Source organism: Bombus flavifrons, chromosome 6 (assembly GCF_040668555.2).
Source record: "Bombus flavifrons isolate JBK064 chromosome 6, iyBomFlav1_principal, whole genome shotgun sequence".
Classification (NCBI taxonomy): Eukaryota; Metazoa; Arthropoda; class Insecta; order Hymenoptera; family Apidae; genus Bombus; species Bombus flavifrons.
In genome coordinates, this window is record NC_138447.1 from 11,337,320 (window position 1) to 11,359,685 (window position 22,366).

Below are 22,366 nucleotides of genomic sequence, written 5' to 3' on the forward strand. Positions count from 1 at the left end.
AGGCTATTAATAATGTATCCACCTGTGTTTTCCTTTCTTTTATATCGAGTCGCTTCGGTTGATTTACGGTGTTAAGCGACTCGTGATCGAGTCGATAATGATTTCGTTATAGGGAACAAACGCGTGGTAAACGCGTATCCGCTTTTTGATTTTCCACCATATGATCCAATAAACCAGGAAAATATTAGATGACGCGAGATTTACAAAAGCCGATTCGATTCCGATTATTAGGTTCACGTGACGCTAGGATACGGGGAGAATTTCAGAGTTTCGATAATCTCGTTGATTAAACTTTGTTTGGTTGATCTTGTGAATTTATATGCAGTTAGAATTATTTAAATATCCCTGCTAGCTTCGTAAAAAAGAGTTACCTTCCTCTATTTGCAAATACAATTTGTATGTGCTGCGATGAAAATTAGATCGAACCACGTTGTCCAGGCAGCCTGAAAATTGGACGGTTCGCATGCGAAATCTTTTTTCCTTGACGCGCTAAATGAGAAATTGGCTTTGCGAGCGTAACGTAGCGATACAATCCGTACGGAATCTCTGCTGCTTGCCCACAGGTTTATGATAGGCCAGTATGTGACGGTTCATGGTGACGTAATATCGCATGTGAACATCAGCGTGGTTCACGTGGAGGACGGCGGGGAATATCGTTGCACAGCAGCGAACCGGATGGCGAAGGTTCACCATTCGGCCCGTCTCAACATTTACGGCCTGCCCCATGTACGACCGATGGGGAACTACGGCGCAGTGGCTGGCGAAACCACCGTTATCAAATGTCCGGTCGCTGGTTTCCCAATCGCGAGCATCACTTGGGAGAAAGGTCAGTGTTCGCTAGTTATTTCAGTGGCGTAACCCATGAGAATCTTTGCACCGATCACTCTGATCGCTGAATAATCGAAATTTTTATTGATTCTTGTTTTATAATATATAGCTAACCGATGCATCTCGATGAAAAAAAATCCAACCAAAAGAAAAAGTTCTCTTCTAAATCTAATTTCCTTTTTTTGGGAACATTTAATTATACATATTGGAACGGTGGTCGTAATGCGACCGGGCACGGGCTGATTCAACGTGAAAGAAATACAAAAAGAAACAAATTTGGTATAACATTTTCTCATTTGAGGTTTCGTTTCTGACAAAAAAGACTTCGACTTAACAAAAGACTTAACAAATATATTTAAAATTTGGCTAATTGCGCACTGAACGAGAGTAAATAGTCGACAGGGGTTTAAACTACATTTGAAACTAAGCAGAAAATGTAGACTGTATTTTTTTTCGCAAGGTGCTTCAATTTCACGAAGAATAAAATTTGAAAATATATATCGTGCGCGTATACAAGACCAGTTCGTATTTGAATATGTTTAAACTTTATTTTCGTGGAAACCAGGCCTTAAACGGAAAGTCATATTCTGAACTTTTACTTACTATCACATGTAAAATAACCTTCTATGAATCGTTTCCTTGTACTTAATCGGTATTTCACCGTAAGTTAACGTATAGCTGACAATTTTTCAAACTCGATTTCCTCAGTCGAATCTTCGATTTATTTTTTCAAACAGAATCACTCCCTGCCTGGTTGTATAATCGCTTAATTCAATCTTTAACTACTTTTCTGTACGTTAAATCCAATTCCACAATTATTTTCAACAGAGATTATATTATATCTTATTTGATAAATCGAAAAAAGGAGAATGAATTCAATAGTTAAATATACATTAAGAATGATATCAGTTCGAAACATACATAAATTCAATACATTTATACAAAATACAGTAACTCGGGCCGTAAGCCATCCATTTATTCATGAAAACGTCATCGCGCTATTAAGTTACCGGTGAGAACAGTTCGGAAATACGCGAGACCGCTTTATCGCGAAGGATGCGGGACGCGTGTTACCGACTCGAACGAACTTGTTCTCGCGGCCTTTGTATTTTCAAAATCTCGAAGGTGTTTACTCTGATCTTTCGAACGTCCGTTACCTTACGAAGTTATCCTTTTCGACTTCTCGTGTCTCCGTGGCGTGGAAAATAAAGATTAAAGCGGGAATTGAAACGTTCGCGGCGCATAAAGAGCCCGTAAATAAGTTGCCTTGCGCGCGTCCTCGTAAATCTGCCCGGCAAGGAGACGAATTTCAGAGCAACTGAAAGTACCGTTGGTTTTTCTAGCGGTTTAAATGAACTTTTTGCCAAGCGCAAGCTATGACGGCAGAAAGAGGCGCGATAGAAAGGGAGAGGGTTGGAGAACGAAAGAGAGCTCGTGAGCTTTTATTTCGTCGACCGGAGAAACTCTAGGCTGCCGTCGCCATCCGAACAGGAACGAGCAAGTTCGAGCGTTTCTTTTCCGGTAATGATGAACCGAACTTTTGGAAAAGTTTCAAACGTTGCCCCCGTAACTTTCTCCCTTTTACGAGCGATCTAGCGTGACGTCGAGCGCGCAATACCCCCCGTAACACTTTCAAAGTCGTCCTTCGCCGCTACGAAAGCGTATTGAAGGCTCAACTACACTCGACATCGACGATTTTACGCCGAGAAGCTAGGAAGTTTGTGTGTGGATGAAGTTGGTCGCTTAGGCGCGCATCTATCGCGGGTGGTGGTTTCATCCAACGATAATGAAAAAGCTCTCGCGAGTGCTCTCGTTTCGAATTCGATAAGTATGTCAACGTGTGATACTCGACTCTTCCAGATCGATTGACCGATCGAAACTTCTTGTTCTACTTATCGTCTAACAAAATCGCAACAACATTTCTCTCGATGTTGTGAACGTATTAAAGTATAGACAGATTTTTGCTCAAGAATATAAAATTACTTGATAGATACCGGTTATATTCAATGGTAGAAACAACACAGTAGTTTAATTATACGACGAATGGTAAAAGAGTATGATCGATTATCACTCGATGCGACTCGATTCTCTCGAACTCTGAATTCTGAATCCTATTTTCAACTCCTCCACAGCTCACGCAAACTCTCGCTTCTGAATCGTATTCGCGAAAATCTCACACGCGTTGCGCTCTTCCACCAAATCTCTATGTGACATCGTGCATGCCAAATTTTTACGTGCATTCTCCGAATCCTCGCTCAACATCGATATTCTAGCACGAACACTCGCTTTCTTCTCTACCTCTAATTCTCGCTCAAAATCAAGGAAATGACCTTAAACAACCAATTGCACTTGGACAAAGAATCGTAATGTCAACAATGTATCTTTCCCTCAACTTTCTCGTACTATTTCCATTCGTTTCCGGATAAGACAAAGAATTGTGTTGAATTTGCTTAAAAATTGGACCGTCGAAATGAGATAACGTTTCCTTGCTACCCACAGACGGGAAAGTGCTACCGACGAGTCGACGTCAGGAAGTGTTCCCAAATGGAACTCTGGTACTGCATCACGTCGACAGAAGCACCGATCACGGCGCATACACGTGCACGGCGAAGAACAAACAAGGCCGCTCCGATTCCCAGACGGTTCACATCGAAGTGAAAGGTAAAATTTCTTCTCTGTCTGTTTTTTAATCGTCTTTGTCATTCCTGCCGTAATTCTATGAATTTGCTCGAATTGGAATAACAGCGTTACGTTTGTCAACGGTATATCTTTCGTCACCAGAGTTGATGCACGCTCTGTCAGGATTTTAGCACGGAGAAACTTGATTCCAGACGACCGTCCTTGTAATCGCGAGACAACCTCCGTGGAACGCAACGACGCGACGTCGAGTCTTTACGGGGAAAAGTCAGTCGTCGAGGCGTGCATTGCTCGCTACTTGTGATTCAAACTTTGAGAAACTTGAGACGTTCCGTTTCGTTTCTCGAAACGACGTTCGAACGTTATAATAATTCTCCTTTTTTTCTTCTTTTCTTTCTTTCATCATTTTTCCTTTGAGATTCGTTGTTGATAGATAAAATTGAACAGTTCCGTCGATATTCCTAAATTGAAATCATATACTCGGGGGAAATTCTATCCGACTCGATTTTCTTCCATCGCGGATGATAATGTACTCGTGTTTCCTAATTGGAATATAATTTCTTTATTCGAGATCAAAATACACCGTGTATTATAATGTATCCATATAGAATTCGATATCTGGTCAACTCTCGACCAATTACCTGTCAATGACGCCCGCTGTTGTTCCAATTAAAGCAAAAGGTAAACAAAGTATCGATGCGAATTATACAATTGTTTAATCGATTTGTTGATATCCAGTTGTAGCTCCGAATCGATAAAACTGTGAAACTCTTTTTGGATTAATAACGGTTTCAGATCGACGATTTTTCCGCAGCGATCGCGCTGAGCCGTTTTCACAGGTAGGACAGAAGCAAAAAAACGTGTCGTGAATCTTTCTAGGAAAAAGAGAAAAATCGAATATCCAGAGATTATGAAACTGCCAGTAGATACGTACATGTATAATGTTACAACTATGTCGTTCGACTCGAGAGTCGAGTGGATAACGTTGACGCGACAAAAGGTACGATCGTTTCATAAGAGAGGCAGGAATGCATTGAAAACGTTGCACGGGTCGAATCGAATTGGTCGGTGCTTCGGGAATACCAAAAAAGAAAGAGACTATAGAGCGATTGAAACTACGCGTCGATGAGGCATCGAACGATAACGACCGATGCGTACGCCTTTTGTCTTCTTTCTATCGCGTCTTCCGCGTTTACGATCTCTCGATCATTTTACGAAAAAGAAAAAAAGAAAAAGAACAAAAAGAAGGAAAGAGGGAAAAATTATTTTCTTCCGGTCCCTCGAACCGATAGAGACTATGTTCGCGACGAAACTCGACGGACATAGGAGCGCAGATTGTTCGTTGCGGGCCGTGATGAAGTAAAAATGTGTCGTGATCTCCTGTAATTTTCAGTACCGCCTAAAATCGATCCGTTTAGCTTTCCTGCCAATATACAAGAAGGCGCGCGGGTGCACGTGGTCTGCGTGGTCAGCGAGGGCGACTCACCGTTGAAGATCACCTGGCTGAAGGACGGCAGGCCGTTGAATTCCACGGAGACGACTACCCATCATATCGGCGAATACGATCTTACGTTGATGATACAGAGCGCAACCACGGCGCATAATGGCAACTATACGTGCGTTGCGAGCAACGATGCCGCCGAAACGTCTCGCACGGCATCGCTATTGGTCCATGGTACGCAGGAACGGGCACGGTTTTTCATCCCCCACTCGGAAATAAATTCTCTCGACCCGACGATTTTTCCTCATTTAGTAATCACGCGAAACCTGTAGGTACTTGAAGTACTTTCGAACGCTGTGTACGTCGATGCTGACGAGTGATCACGGTGATTGGCATCTTTCTTTCTCTTACATGATTAATAAAAATCGACCGTTGGAGTAAACAACGTCACGATATTTATATTTAAGGTACTAGATGTCGGAAACATTTGGAAATTTCGTCACCGTGATCATGAGAAAGGCATCGCAAACACGTATAATCATCGGCGATTGAAAAGTTCACGGGTGACGCGGCACGCGAAACGCGGCGAAGCGTTTTCCGCTCGTCAGTCGACAACTTTTCAGCAGCCGCGCGAACCCATTCACTCCACCAACTCCCCTCTCACTCACTCTACGAATCTGTCCCTTTTTTTCTCTCTACGGTCACCAATTTCAGCCACGATCGTCTTTTATTTCCAACCCCCCAATTCCGACAACTCGGTTAGGAAATTTTCGTTCGGTTCACAGCCTGTCTCCCATTTAAAACAGCCAACGAACACGCCGACGTATGATTTCACGCTCTATTTTCCTTCGTTTCTGTTCTACCATCCGACTGCCGCGCCGTACGCGATCTTCTCTCTCTCCCTCTCTCTCTCTCTCCCTTCCTCTCGTTTCTCTTTTCACCCTTACCGGGATAAATTCCGCAATTGCCGTCGACGAGAGACGCGGAATGGCCGTGAAACGGCCAGGGAAAACGAAGAAAAAAGTGTACCCTCGCATCTCGTCGATATTAATCGTCACGCGGCACTCGACAGCAGAACCTCTCGACCAGTTGGAAACTCCCGATGTAAAGCAAGATCAATCGTTGCCACTCGTCATCCTCGGGCGAGGATTCTGTCTCTCTTTTTTTTATCTCCTCCTCTCCCTCCGTTGCTCTTTCCATGCTCGTTTGCGTAACACACGCGAGCTAGCGAGTTTCCTCTCGCTCGCGGCCGCAGCCACAGCTTTTTCTCGTTTTCGTCGTCGGCAGACGACGATGATGGTGGTGTTCGACAATAAAAAAAAAAGAACCCTCTACCATCATCCTCATCCTTAGAATTCTCTCTAGACGAACAAATCAGTGCAAGCGGAACGAACGAAACTGTTGGCCGACGTTACGAAACGAACGGCCTAAGGGTGATTTTAACGCGCCGTGCCATCGCGACGAGCGTCGAGCCGAAACGGCATGCGTGGTTACGCGTGTCGCTTCGTATCTCAGTGCGCTGCACGCTCGTGCATGCGTGCACCGACTGTCACTCACGGTGAATGATCGCCCGATTTTCTTCTACTTTTACTTTCCCGGTGAGTGATGTGTTAAGAGTCTAGCTGTCTGGTTCCACGATCGTCGTATGATGGATCATATCGTTCCAACGTAGTCGATATTACGTTTAATTCGTATCTATTTAACATTACATACGGCTCCTTTAGTTTCGATGTAATCCTTCTTTACCAAGAAACGTTTTTGATATCGCGAGCTCTAATGGGACATTGGAAAAACGAAATGCAGTTTACACCCACGACGTCTGAACTGCTTTTCGAAAAAAGCAAAATCCAGTCGAATTATTTCACTTTTTTCGTTAAAGTATAAGGGCGCGCAAGATCCGTCACAAAATCGTCGATCTCTTTCGCTCCGACGCAATCGTCGGCCGTGTTTATCGTCAAACATGTATAACTTCGTTTTGTTTGTTCGTTTATCGAACTGTCGCGCTGCATGTAACTTGGTTGATATTTATGTACGTATACCACATACAAAGAGACACACAGAGTCAGACATAGAGAACGTAGTTCAGTGAACATCTCGTACAGCTGCGTAGCACAGGTCAGTGGCAACTCTTTGGGCATTACTCGTGTAACGTTGCGCTATCCGCCGCCAACCCCGGCTACGGTTTCTCAATTATTCTCAAACAACTACCACGTTCTGTTCTAATACCTCTAGGGCACTGAATATCCCGTGCTCCGCGGGTGTATCTCTCTCGCCGGGGCCAACGAGGCGAGTTATTATTGTCGTTTCGCGGCATTACGTTCCAGTTTCGCTGCCGCGACGAGAAGGCGGCTTCTCGTACCGTTGGTTGAAGAGTCATGTCCACAGTCGACTAAATATTCGGGAAACGACGACGATTTCGTTTTACAATGTTGCATCCCAATCCTCCACTGACTCTAGAACCAAAGGACAGAAAATTTTTTCTTAGAAAACGGATAGAGAATTGTGGTAATATCGTTGGATATTAACCGAGGCACAGATACTGGCTATGTGTTTTAATACTATAAAGTAGCATGACAAGGTAATTCGATACAAGAACTTGGTTGGTTAACGTGGTTAAACGAGTGATTTACAGTTGGGTGTAAAAAGGATTCTGAGAGGTACGTATAAGCTACATGGAAATCAATGTGATCAATTCTGCGACGTTGGTTGTTTCATTTCCAATGGATTAATCTAATTAATATTGTGCACAATTTAATTATACAGAAATTAAGAAATTTTGAAGATATGGGATTGACGAGTTGCTTTTGACAATGAATGACTTATATTTAAGCGTGACTTCCCGCGCAGAGGGTAAACTCGTTGTTGGTCTCTAGTGACTAATTCGAGGAAAATGCGAATTTCAACTTGGAAGACACAGCAAATGGAGTAATAAGCGAGACAAGTCGTTTTGAGTGACGTTATTAAACGAGAGTTATCGTTAAAATATCCGTAGAATTTAATCCTTTTATATGATTTATATTTAATAATACGATAAGAGAATTTCCAAAGCAAAAATTATTGGACGTCATTTCGATTAGGAGATAGGATATCCGACGAAATCACAGGATGTGTCTCGATAATCCGAACCCTTTTAATAACCTCAACTAACATAAATAGGCGGTTGATTTCATTAACGAACCGCTATTGATTCGTGCTATAACCGCGTCGAAACGCCCCCTGTGACTTCGTCAATGTTAATACGATCCTATACGTATAATGGCGTACGCCGTAATGACGCGCAGCTGAGTTGATAAGCAGCGTTGATGTTATCGTATTACGTTGGACCGGCATCCATTACGGGTAGCGTAATGGGAACAGCAAGTCCTAACGATAGATTCGTTGGCTTCGGTAGACTAATGGACGTGAAAGAGACGCATAGATATACTATAATCCTTCAAAGGACATTAAATTGTATTGCTAGAGAGGCTGATGCGCAGAACGAAGCACGTGAAATCCTGTCCCTCTATCTATGAACGTCTGATGTTTGCGCACCAACGTTCTGTACTAGATTACGAACGGACGAACTTCGATAGCGAGACAGGGATCTCATCAGCGTATTGTACTCTGATTTCACGTTATTAGAGATGAGATTTTGTTGGAACGTAGATATGGATCTAGTTACAGAACGTACGTAAGGATTATCCGAGCGTTGAGACGCGACTAACGCGGAACGGCTGACGTTTCCGAAACAGAAAGATCCGATCGAGCTTTCCAAACTTTCGACCATGATCGATTCCCGGAACAACTTTGATGATGCAAACGACTCGCGAAAAATCCATCGAAAAAACAATTCCAACTTGCCAAAGCGAGATCGCGACCCCTCCCTGTAGTTACGCCACGATCTCCATCATCAATCGTGATATATCTCGAGCGTTGAACAGTTCGAACCACGTATGCTAAACATTTTCGAAGCAACTACACGCGCATCGATCATTCAACGGAGGAGGCGTGTCAACGGAAAGCAAACATCCCTGGAACTCTGGACGCAAAACCGAGAGAAATGACCGATCGTATATAGGTTGGAAGCACGCGTATACTATCTCTACACATCGTCGATATACCGTACCACTCTGTTACCATACTCTCACGTCACTTGAATCTCTTTTTTCTCTTTTTTCTTTGTGCAGTTCCACCTACGATAGCTCCCTTTAGCTTTAACAAGGACCTCTCGGAGGGCGTGCGTGCTCAGGTAACTTGCATGGTCGAGAAGGGCGATCCTCCGTTCACGATCGCCTGGTCCAAGGACGGCGAGCCGATCGCCGGGCCCAGTCCAGCTGGCTTCGGGAACACCGGGATAACCGGTCCCAGACACACGCAGACACCCGCTGGGCTACGCGTAACCAACATTGATGCCCATTCCAGTACCATAGTTATCGAGCGCGTGAACGCCGCGCACTCCGGCAACTATACTTGCCTGGCGCGCAATTCGGTGGCCGAGGTCCTCTGGACGGCCGAGTTGATCGTTCGTGGTAAAGTAGACCGAGAGATAGCCGAGCCAGCGGACGAACCAAAGCTCGTCCCTATATAGCACACTGTCTCTATTCTTCAATACCGTTCACTCACCTTTCTGTTCGTTTTTTCTTGCACCTGGCAGCGCACCACTTATTATTATTCTCTATATCTTGTCGATATTTTTATTGTGCACCGGCTGGTTTCTTCGATGATGGAACGTTCGATGGCCTTCTCCGAGATTCTGCGTTATGTGAAACGACAGAGTAAAAATTGTTCTTTTTCTCTTTTCTTTTTTTTTTTCTTTTTTGTTCCTTTGAGTGGTTTTAACTGTTGTTTGTTTCAGATCCGATCGTGAAATAATTGGACGAATAATTGATAAGTGATTATACGGGAAGAAACGTGTTGAATCAATGTATATGCAAGGTTCCAGATAGCACGCAACGTTTTTAATACGACAACGTTAAATTTTGAAGATTTTATGACCTAACCTGGATATTACTTATCCTCAATTAGATAATTAACAAATTAACAAGAGAAAAAAGTTTCCTCTTTACAACAATTCGATAAATGTTCCATAGAGCAGCAAATCTAACTTCTGCGAGATGTTCTGGTATTCAAGATGTTTATAGAACTTTACGAGACATCGTTAAAACGTCACTAAAAGATGTCACCGTGCTGTCTGGAATAGAGACACTTAGGTGTTCAAGTATTTTGCGCTTATATTGAATATTCATGAAGATATATTATTAACACAGCATCGTCGGTGATGCATGTGATGTAGTTAAATCGTTTAATACCGAACCGTCTGTATGTCATGAATTATCAAATTTTATCGGTGTTACCTTCGAAGATTATGTCTTTCACGTTACAGAGGTAGGCGCAGTTACATTTTCATCTCTGTAAAATTATTCTCACGTCTCGTTCACTCTCGCGAAGAAATCGCGTGTCCGTTTGCCAAGCATTGTCCCGTATCTTCTACCGGACACGAAAGGCAATTAAACGTTCCCGAGAGCCAGCCTGTACATATATATGTTTTATATTATTACTGTTACCATTGGTATTGTGTAATCACGTGTAAATGCAGCCGCAGCAGCCGCCGCAGCCATCGCAACCGCGTGAATTCGAGGCAGTGTGGGAACGAATCAGCTAGGGTTGCGGATTACTTCGTTCGCTAGAATATTTAACTCTTGGTTATTTTTCTTTAACGATGATAAATCCATCGTTAGCTTGAAAGGGAACCGATGTTTGGATCTACGTCGTTTAGAATAAAAAATACTGATATTTTTTCTATTAATACATGGTACATTGTCACTCCATTATTTCATAGGATGTGCAGATACGATAACGAACAAGGACGCACAGTTGCTGCATACTGGGTGGGGTGGGTGGTGGGTGGGGAAGATAGAGACGACACGCTTGTGATTGAACTTTTGTCTCGAAATGACACGTTTCGATAATAGTCACGTTGAGCGGGATCAAAAAAAACTGTAGATCGGATATCCGGGGACAATCGTAAAATGAAACGCAGCAACAGCAGCAGCAGCCGCCGCAGCAGCAGCAATCGCCCAGCCAGCAACGCGATGCACCAACGCACTTGAGCACCGCACAATATGATAGCGTTATCACCTACGGTCACATCGTACTTTATCTAGTTGTCTATCTCACAGGCGCACCATCTCTGAAATCGCACCTCTCCCGATCTTCGAGCTCGACGAGATACCGCGATCCGGATATAATGTACGATCAATGGCAAAAATCTACGTATATTTCTTAAATTTCAAGTATTTCAACGAAGAAGAAGAAGAAGCGAAAAGATATAAAAGATCATGAAAGTCTACGTACACTTGTTGTTGATATATGTATATCCGTAATGATATGTTTAGAACGCGGTTGTTCGTGGAAATTGGTGTTTGTGCAACTACGATTAAAGAACTGGAAGATGTACAGAGACGCTTCACTCTCCAAATATTATAACGAATGCATTATTTGAAATATTTTATATATTTCTAACATTTTCTGAAATTAAATTTGCCAAACGAATTCAGTTATTTTCTGTTATGCAAACGATTCAATTTGGTTCCTTTTGATAAATTGGATACATAACATTCGATGGTTGTAGGTATGTAGACTTGCGTGATTTTTTGTTTAACAAAATATCGTGTCTCTTCGTAAAGTAAATTATCAAGAACATCGAACAATGAACTGATAAGCAAAAAAGGACAATTCGTGAGATGAATTCGAGTAGCAAAGAAATATGTAACGTAATGGACCGTAACGTGTATCGAAACTTGGAGTTCAACGATACGGAAATAGCGATCGCGGTATTCTCCGAAGGAAAGGGATTCTGCATGAAAGGGCACTAGCCACTTTTGCGAAACTCGGCTTCGGCGTAGCACCACTTCATCTTGAATTTGTACAAGTATCAGCAGCCGCCTCGAAATATAAGTTTAGAACGCCGTCTCTCGACTCGTTCACTTGATCAGCACACGCATATATGCACCAACACGTTCTGCTCTATTTTTACCTTTTCCTATCTTCTTTTCTTTCTCTTTTTTCCTTTTTTTGATTCCGTTTCTTTCACTTCCCGTTTGCTCCTTGGTTATATAGTTCACTCGTGGAACACTTGGCACCAATTCCTAATATACGATCCAGCCTTATTGTTTCCTCGGAAACTACTTCCGAATCGTTAGCCCGAGGTCACTTAATCGATATCCACGTATGTATCAATTTCACCGACTCAATGTGTTACGTGGCGAATAATTGATTCGAGCAGTTATAACACGTCTCGAAAGATCGGCTACAATTATGGATACAGGAACGTTCGTATATTCGTACGTTCTTAAGGGAACGAAACGATGCAGACATAGAACAGTACGTTGTACAGAGCGAGGAATTATTCACCACGGTATCACTGTGTCTACGGTGAGACTCGGTCATCGAAAATAATTGGCTATCATCAATATTTGATGAAAACACAAAATGCCTCGACCCCTCACGTTTATGTACGCAAATGCACAATCACCGCATTGTTCCTAAGTCAAAATGTCCGCACAGCACTGACTTATGCATTGTTCTCTATCTTGTTATGGCCCCTTAACGATGTTTAACAATGTTTACCTACATTTATAGATCTGTTCTATCACGAGTCACCAGAAAAATTGTCGACTATCGCACTTGTTCGTTTTATCCAACGCGCACTTTCTCACCTCGTTTGTCACTCTTTTTCTTTTCCTTTTTTTTTTTTGATAAAATCGTGTGTATACCTTTCTGAACTCCTCTCTATATGTTCCTGTGTTTGCCTGTATTACTATAGCGGTCGACAGAGGGAAGAGACGTACGTCACAACGAAGAATGTGTGACGCGGGATTTTGCACGATCCAAAAAAATACCAGCAGCTGCAACGAGTGTATTTTCCTTCCCTCGGTGGACCGCGCGCGCACCCTTCAAACTACGTCTTTTGTTTCACTTTGCGCTGAAGTAGGAAATTGTAGTAGGCCAATTCGAGAATTTCGCTCTCGCCTCGGCGCAATAAGCTTAGATACGAACGCAGTGGCATCTGAAATATTCCTCTCTCCCTTTCTCCCTTACTTCAACAAGACAAAAACGGAGGGAACAAATCGAACGAACGGACGAGATTCATCTATGAAAAAAATTTCTCTTTTTCTCGTGTCCCTCGTTTGCGAGCGATGGACGAATTCAAGACGCGCGGTTTCCGTTCGCGATAACTAAGCGTTCTGTCGTCCCGCGAAACGCAACGAACTAACAAGCCGGACCGCGATAATTGCTGCAAAAAACGAGGGAAAAGAGAGAACGCGGTTGTCAGCCAACGGGGATCCATTAAAAGTCGACGAGATCTGCAAGTAAAATGGCGAGGGAAGGGGTGGAACGATGAAATTTCAGATGCTACGGTCGTCGACGGTGCGCGAAATCCGCATACCAAGGACGGCTAACTAACGACCGGTGTGTTATGCCGCGAAACAGTGCCACCCCGTTGGGTGATGGAACCCCAAGATGTCCGTGCCTCGGAAGGGATGTCGCGACTGGTTCTCCATTGCCACGCGGATGGATTTCCGCCGCCAGCGGTTTCGTGGCGGCGGGCTAGCGGCAAAAAACCTGGCAATTATCGCGACATCGTCACGCACGAGCACCCTCAGAACCTGAGAATACACTCGAACGGCTCTCTGGTGTTTGGTCGAGTGCAAGAAGACCACGAGGGTTTTTATTTGTGCGAGGCGGTGAACGGAATCGGCGCTGGCCTCAGCAAAGTCGTACATCTGACGGTGAACGGTAAGCTGCCATTATTTTAATAACGGGAAATCGTCAGAATCTTTCGTTTCTCTAGGATAATGATCTTTTTTCCGTTTCTTTCTTCGTTGATAGAGATGTATATCCTGAGAATTAAAAACAGAGTAAAGTAGAGTTTCGTTGATTTACCATGGTCAGGATCTTGTCAGACCAGTTATTGAGAGTCAGAGAGAGAAAGAGAGATATTGCTAAAAAATCTCAAGTATCTTTCGTTTTAGTTCAGTACGAGTAGGATATACATACTTGATATACGCTTGTTCATTTTACATATAATACCACGATGGAAGATTCTTCGTTCAAATAAAATTTCTTCGGAAAAATCCATGACACATACGTATACGTCATTGGATACACGGTAGATCTTTATAACAAATAGATCTTCGTCTCTGTCGTTTCTCCGTGTCTTAATATCGAAACAAAGAATCTTCAAACGAAAGAAACAAAGAAACGAAATTACTGTTCTCGATAATAACACGCGCAGTACCTGCCCACTTCGTGGAGAAACACCGTAACCAAACAGCAAGGCTGGGCTCGAGCGCGTCGTTGCGTTGCGAAGCGAAGGGCGATCATCCACTAAAAATAATCTGGAAGAAGATGGGCGCACACCTGGAACAGAAACTGTCCGACTATCGGTATACGCTGAAGGAGGAGAACACCACCGACGGCAGCGTCAGCACGCTCGAGTTTATAAGCACGAGTCGAGAAGACAGCGCGAGATACTTCTGCATAGCCTCGAACGCTTATGGTCGCGACGAAATGACAATTCATCTGTACATACAAGGTAGGTACGCTTGCCGGAAATCATATTTCACTGAAAGATGAGAGCGCAAACGGGGAAACAATCGTCATGATCTCTCGTTCAAAGGAGAGTTATTAACGACGTCCGCAATGTCCGCGCAATAACTCGGAGTAAATCAGAGGAAGACCGAGAGCGCAAAGGAAACAAAAGGAGAAAATTGCCGAGGCAAAGGTAGATTTAAAGGCCGTTTTTCACGTGCACGATGATGCACGGTAATGACGTTATCGGCGTAATACGTCGACTCGATACACGACGAAACAATTTCAATAATGTTTCCGGGTTTCTTGATATTTGCATATAGCGTTGTCACGTTTCGCGTAATTATCGTAATGCATACAAGCGAGTTCCGCGACTCGTCGCATTTAATTTAATGCATTTTCGCACAAGCGTCGACCCATACAGCGATAGACGAGATAACCACGTGTGGCCGGATCGAAAAATGAAATAATGTTTCGGTCGGATGGTTAGCGTCACGTAACAAACCATACATCTATAGGTATCGCCATCGGTTACGTCGAAACGTAGCTTTAACGGGAAAAATTTTGTTTTGCAAATGCAAAGAGCCGCCCGATTTCCCGAGGAATCTTCACGTGATCGAAAAGGGAAGTCGTTACATCAACATCAGTTGGACCACCAGTCAAGACGGCAACAGCCCCATCACCCAGTACATCATCGAGTACAAAACCGATACTGGTAATTAAATTGGTTTCAATACGCGATTCTTGAGAAATACAGTTAGAAGATGGGAGAACCTTTTACCACACGACGGCGTTAGAGACACAAGAAACAATGAAATAGAATTGCAACAGCCGATCAACAGGTGCTTCGATCTTCTCCTTTCTAGCCCACGCAATTTATTTTCCAGAAGTGTGGCACGATCACACGTTTCACATGACAGTACCAGGCACCCAGGTTCACGCTCACGTGAACGGTCTGCGTCCGGCGGTCTCCTATCAGTTTCGAATATACGCGGAGAACGAATTGGGTCGTAGTCAGGCGAGTGACGTGAGTATATCGAAGTTTAATATGCAACATCGATTGCGCTTTACGCTACCAACTTTCCGTACGACCCGCGTATCCTTCTGTAACTCGAGAGAAACTATCATTCAGAAGTCGATTTACACTCAGGATCGATCCCTACTCTGTAGCCTCTGAGTAACACGTCAAACTGCAATTTTCTCGCTCAGTGAATTTCATTCCGTGTTCTCGTAACCGTGATTAAAATTCTGCAACGTAGATTCCTTACCGCGAACGAAGGTGGATAAAGTCGTAGAGAGAGCGACGCGTCGCGAGAACGAAACGTAAAAATGAAATTTCACGTCGGGAGAGACTACTGCACGAAGGTGCGTGGTCTTCTCTTTTTTTCAGATTTTGGAAACGACGACCGAAGGGGAGAAACCAGGTGGTCCGCCAAGAAATCTCAAGGTGGATCCTGTCAGCTCGACCGAGTTTAACGTCACCTGGGACCCACCTGATCATGATTTATGGAACGGAGAGATACTCGGTTACCACGTTGGCTACAAGGAACATAGGTAACGATCCGTTAGGGAGAACGTAGCAACCTTTAACGACCACGCATTCACCTTACGATACCTCTCGAATACGTTCCGTTAGGTCGCGATCCCCCCGGCATACCGTATTGCGCTCGAGCGCGTGTTTCTCGGATAACGTTGACATTCTATACTTTGCCAGGATGCCTCGTGATAAATAACCGCAGCCAGCAGCCGCGGTTTTCTCGTTTATTTCGCCCACGGACCATTGACGTTGAAATATTTTCGAAACGCGTTATACTACCTGCCAACCAAACACAGAGCGTCGTTTACCGACACCATGCAAGTGTTCATCGACTTGTTGTTTCAACAGTTAAAGCGGTCTCCCTTCGCGCTAAATTTGTATAAATAAAGTTATCGATATATTGAAATTTCACAAAATACAAATTTTCTCTCTCGCACTCTCCTTCTCTGCGTATATTTCTTTTATATTTTTCTTTTTTTTTTTTTTTTGACGATACATATTTATGTTACGCGATGTAGTAAAACCGTAACGGGAACAAATCGTTGAATAACGGCAGATATATTTAAGAATTACACGAACGGACAAAAATGGAATGAATCAATACATATGTACACAACCGAATATTTAATATAATTTGCACGAATATCAGTTAGCGTAACATGTTCAAAGACAATACTCGTTCTTACTCTCGAGATTTGGCTCTAGATGACTTTGTTCTCTTTTTAAAATGAGATCGAATTTTATTTCATGTGTATCTGATATTCAAAGAATAATACAGGACATCAAACCTCGTATTAAATCAGAATTATCACGTGCCGTAAATACTACGTTGAGACTCTAGTTACACTAAATTATACTGAAAGAATGAAGAAAAGTCCTGCTATCTCGTGCATCGATATGATGTTTTATTTGTACTAATCTCATTACCAGACTGCGAATTTTTATCCATTTATGGAAAATTCAAATGTGCAAAGATCCGTAGAATACGCGTAATGTACTGAAATGTAACAGTCGTTACAACATTTAGTACGTATAAATTAATTGCGTACAGGATATTTCTAAAATTAATGTTTGGAAATGTACAGGTTGGGAGCTGACCAGTACACGTTTCGGACCGTAGAGAGGCGAATTTCTACAGCGAGCGTAGCCTTAGGACTCGCAAGAACATCGATGCCAGGCAGACAATATCAGCTAACAAACTTGAAGAAGTTTGCACGATATAGCGTGGTGGTGCAAGCGTACAACGTGCTCGGCCAAGGTCCCATGACGCCGGATGTGGTTGCAACAACCCTCGAGGACGGTAAGGAATACCTTAGACGAATGAATTTCCTTGTTCATTTTTCTCCCGGAATTTCGCATTTTCCAACGGATTTCCTGCAAATTTTGCAAAACCGAACCCCAAAGAGACACAGGAAGTTCACAAGAAAGAGATTTACCGAATACGATTTGGCGACGATCAAAAATTCATGAACGAAATAATACCGGTAGCTAGCGAGCCTATCATGAATTCCACTATGAATACCAACCGCCGTATCTATATATATCCAGTGGAGTTTCGAATAAATAATAAATTCAGCATCCGGCTTGCCTGAAACTGATCTGCTTGCAAATAAGTTCTTTAATCCTGGGCGTTGCGAAAGCGGCCCCGGTTAAACTCCGAAGTGGCTTTGCCAACGGCAACAACTTTTGGTAGCCGACTCGCGTCTTTTATGGACATCTTTCGTAGGAATATTCTCGGGAAAAACCAACAACTCTGAGCGTCAAAGCTGTTCGATGTTAAAATTTTCGGACGAATTTAAAAATAGTTTCGGAAACCGAGTGGAGCTTGTCGTTTCTGTTCCGGTTTGAAAAAAGTTGAAAGTTAAATATTGGTTTTTGGTCGCTCACAGACTAACGGAAAATAGAACGCGCTCCGCTACTTTCGCCGATTTATTATAAACGCAAATGTTTGAAAATAGTTGAAGCGCGTAACGAGATTGTGGAAGCTCGGCAAGCGATCTTAAACTGCGGATAGTGGATTGAATTTAATTATTCTTAAAATAGAAAGTATGCAATTAAAATAACGCCAAATATACTTTTCCCTCGCAACTTTTTAATAAAGCATTGAACGATTAATGCGTATAATATAATACATTTGTTGCTCCGTCATACTCATAGAATGTTCACAGAATTTGATCGTCGAGTCCTCAGATACAATTCCTATGTATACTAATTGTACTTCTAAATAAAAATCGATGTTCATCTACGTGCTTTCTATACCATAAATACGAACAATCCGAAATACAGCATTTTGACAGCATTAGCATTTCTAATGTCAAATCTAGCATGTTAGCGTAATTGACTGGCGACATCGTTGAAATGTCCTTAGTGCCTAGCAGTCCGCCGCAAGACATTCGGTGTACGCCGCTGTCCTCGCAATCACTGCAGGTCTCGTGGGACGCGCCACCCGACTCCAGTCTGAACGGTATTCTGAAAGGCTACAAGGTCATATGGGAGAACATGAACGCCCTGACCGAGTCGCCTAAGACGGAAACGAAGATCACCACTGCCTTGACCGTCGTGATTCACAGCCTCGAGAAGTACACGAATTATTCTGTACAAGTGTTAGCCTCGACCAGAGCCGGTGACGGTATCGCGTCCTCACCTTTGCATTGCGTCACCGAGGAGGATCTACCGGAGGTACCAGCGGGCGTGAAGGCGGTCGTCAGGTCGGCGACATCGATTATCGTATCCTGGCAGCCGCCGCTCAGAAGCAACGGGAACATCACGTCGTACAACGTTCATATCCGCTGGGTTGGCCCGGAGGGAAAATGGTACAAGCGGGCATTGCCTCCGTATCAAACCAGCTATCAGGTGGAGAATTTGCACAAGAAAAACCAGTACGAGTTTAGTATCGCGGCGGTGACCTCGGTGGGTGAAGGACCGCAGACTCAGCCGATTACGGTTTCACTTTCTAACGAAGGTTAGTTTTGTTAAACTTAATCCTGCGATATATCGTTTTATTTTAGTTATTTCCGAGCGACTCTGTAACTCGTTCCGATAATTTTACGATGTAGAAATACCGAGACTATATTCGGTAGCAGATCTGAGTTCGCGCGAAGTGATCGTACTCCAAATTTTATTTTTATCTATTTTCATCATTGACGAATTTAGTACAGTTTGCCCGATATAATGTTAATATATCCTTGATAAGTATTACAGGGTTGAAATTGGTAATACCGTCGTACCGTGGGATTTCTAGTCTCTCAAGTTATCCCAGTTGAGTTTTTATTATTTCGTTGTGTTGCAGTTCGAGCGGCGGTATTCTCGTTCGGTACAGTATTGGTCGTTCCATGGAAACAGAACGTGACGTTACCATGTCAAAGCGTTGGCAACCCTGAACCATCTGTGACATGGAAACAATGGGGCCAGATAGTGAAATCGTCCAGCAGGGTGTCCTTGCTGACGGAAGGCTCGTTGCAGATCATGGATCTTCATCGGGAGGACAGCGGAAATTACACTTGCTACGTGAAGAATCGCCACGGATCCGATCAGATCACGCATCGTTTAACCGTGCAAGGTAGACTGATCGATTCGAAGCACTTCTTCTTGGAATTTGTCGAATCTCAAAGTATTTCATCAACGAAAGAAAGAAAAGAAACACACACACACGTTGAATATGAAAATTACTCCCGAGCTCGGTTAAGATCGCGACACGAACTAACGAGGGAAATTCAGGAACACGTAGAATAATTTGGTTACGATGCTTTCACAGTTCCTCCAGCAGCCCCGTTGCTTCACGCCACCAGCGCAACCAGTAATTCGATCAACGTCCAGTGGAAGAACAGGGACGATGGCGGCGCCTCAATCAGGGGTTACATCCTTCACTATAAACGAGAATCCGGCGAATGGGAGGAGGTGAAAGTCTCCCACAAGATCAACAGTTTTGTGCTGTCACGGCTATGGTGCGGCAACGATTATCAAATGTATCTGACAGCGTACAATCGGATCGGTATGGGCTCGCCAAGCGAGATTGTAAAGGCCACGACGAACGGGTCGAAACCGGAAAGCTCGCCTAGCAACGGTGATAAATTCATCACGGTGAACGTATCGTGGATCACTCTTCATCTGAGCATGTGGAACGACGGAGGGTGTCCTATCACGTATTTCGAGCTCGAGTATAGGAAGAACGGAGATGACATCTGGACCCTGGTGTCGAATAGCATCGAGGTATTAAAGCCGTATGCAATCGATTTTTTGTTTCTCAATAATACGATTTAACTTTTTCATCGTTGATCAAGACGACGATGTAACGAAAATCTATAGCAGAAACGTGCGTAAAATATAGAACAAGAAGTTGTGTATATACATCTTGTTAAGTTCATACGTATATATTTCAAAGTGTCATTTTTCACGTGTCTTTACGACTCTTATCTGTAGTTTTTGACGCGTACCTATGTAACATGAATGAAAGAATTAGCACGTAATAATTTTTTTGTAAGGCACTGTTGAGAATTATCTTAATAGCCGAAATAATGGTATAGAAACACTAAATTTACATTTAGAATTCATATTAGAATAGTTATATATTTATTTGATAAGCGATTTCAATGATATTCATCGATACACACTTGCACGCGTCTTTCTTCCATACCCGACTGTTAATCAACTGAACAGTTTACATTCATCTGTTTACGAGACGCCGCGCACACACATACTTCCACACATGTGATATTCACATACAAGTATTACTACTACGCAGCTAACCTACTCTAGCACATAAAATTATATATATCTCAATAAGTATAAATTCACCTTTCCTTATCTGGATCAGATAAGGAAGACAGGAAGACTGTTTAGGAAGACAGACTAGGTATTGTAATAACATCGACTTTTGGTATGATAATAAATAGCGGTGACGTTTGTCGTCCAGGTACAAAAGACGTACACGCTCAGTGAGCTGCAACCTGGGAGCACGTACGACATTCGAATACGGGCGCACAACAACGCTGGTTTCTCGGTCGCCGAGTATAGGATAACGACTCTGCAACCTCACACCAGCAGCACCGTGCCATCCGTGGAGATCGATCACTACATTCCTCAACACACGTCCGTCTACTCGGATCTAAAACTGATAGTCCCGCTGATACTGAGCTCGCTGGCGATCATTGCCGCCGCTGGTGCTGTGTTTTATTGTTTCCGGAAACGTTAGTAAAAAGAATTAGCCGCGACTTATCCGCAGAGACGACGAACCTCTGCGTGCGTGTAACGCTTTGATGACAATGACCGTAGGTCCATTTATAGGGGAGATTGCGAGCCTGCACGACGCCCAGACTGCGGCTGCCTTAGACAATAAGCAGAACATGGAGCAGCGTGAACAATATTACGCGACCGTGCGCAAACCGCTTCGCTCGCCGATACACGAGATGGCAACCTTGGAAAAAATTCCAGGTAATTGGAGGGGGAAAACGCTTGTTTAGTGCCGCTCGTTTAATTAGCTGATTAACTCTTTCGTCGTTGAATACAAAGTGTGAATTTTACTGGCAATAAAGATAGTTTTTCAGTAGATTCCTGTAACGCACGGTCAGACAGCCTTGACAGCTCGTCTCGGTTCTTGTACAAAATTATCTAGAATAATCCTTAAACGTATAGTATTGCTGTCTGGAAACATATTTTTTCATAATTCACTGTGCGTAGTGTGTATCGCTACCAAGATTAAGATCTACGGAAAAAGTAATTCTTCTCTTTTTTTTTTTACTTTGTTAGCGGATTATAATCCGAATGTCTCGTTAATATTATTCGCAGCTATTGCCTTCTTTCTAATATAGAATTGTTATTGCCATAAAGTATTTTAGAATATTCCTATATAATCAGCAAGATAAAGTAGTTGATTCACAGTATAATACAAATAATACAAATTATACGGAGCTTTCTCGCAAATAAAAAAAGGGAAAATATCTTCTATAGTTTCATGGTACATAAACTGGTATTTTCAAATGTTTGATTACATTTGAAAAATCATGCATTCAAAGATCGCATAGCATACCTATGGGACAGATGATTGCAACAATGACAGAGTTGACTACTTTAAGGTAGACGATAATTTAAGGAATTTAAGGATCACAAAGAGATATTGAAAAATGGTTGCAGAGTACTCGGAGGACATTTATCCGTACGCGACCTTCCAACTTGAGGAGAGTGTACCGCCAGGTGGTGATAGTCGATGTAATTCCGCGGCGCCTCTTCAGACCTTCGTCTATCACGATCCTCGTCTGTCCACAGCCGACACTCTTCAATTACGAGAGGTATCGTCCCACGTTCAATTTGCTTTTGTCATTCACCGTCGCTTTCTACTATTCGCCATTCGTGTC

General features: G+C 43.1%; 1 protein-coding gene across 3 annotated transcripts in view; it reads left to right on the top strand.

Moving 5' to 3' along the window:
• Positions 1-22,366, top strand: part of LOC138180988 (cell adhesion molecule Dscam2) — a 174,710-nt gene that overhangs the window by 148,049 nt on the left and 4,295 nt on the right. For 2 of the 3 annotated variants that reach the window (XM_069115402.1, XM_069115403.1), the window contains 15 exons: positions 564-826; positions 3,328-3,489; positions 9,073-9,414; positions 13,379-13,684; positions 14,184-14,483; positions 15,063-15,194; positions 15,346-15,506; positions 15,870-16,033; positions 17,102-17,316; positions 18,385-18,978; positions 19,306-19,575; positions 19,771-20,225; positions 20,929-21,202; positions 21,288-21,446; positions 22,146-22,300. In XM_069115402.1, coding sequence (XP_068971503.1) covers positions 564-826; positions 3,328-3,489; positions 9,073-9,414; positions 13,379-13,684; positions 14,184-14,483; positions 15,063-15,194; positions 15,346-15,506; positions 15,870-16,033; positions 17,102-17,316; positions 18,385-18,978; positions 19,306-19,575; positions 19,771-20,225; positions 20,929-21,202; positions 21,288-21,446; positions 22,146-22,300 — 3,952 coding nt within the window. The remainder of the gene's footprint in view (positions 1-563; positions 827-3,327; positions 3,490-9,072; positions 9,415-13,378; positions 13,685-14,183; positions 14,484-15,062; positions 15,195-15,345; positions 15,507-15,869; positions 16,034-17,101; positions 17,317-18,384; positions 18,979-19,305; positions 19,576-19,770; positions 20,226-20,928; positions 21,203-21,287; positions 21,447-22,145; positions 22,301-22,366) is intronic. The other variant, XM_069115404.1, reaches the window with a different exon arrangement.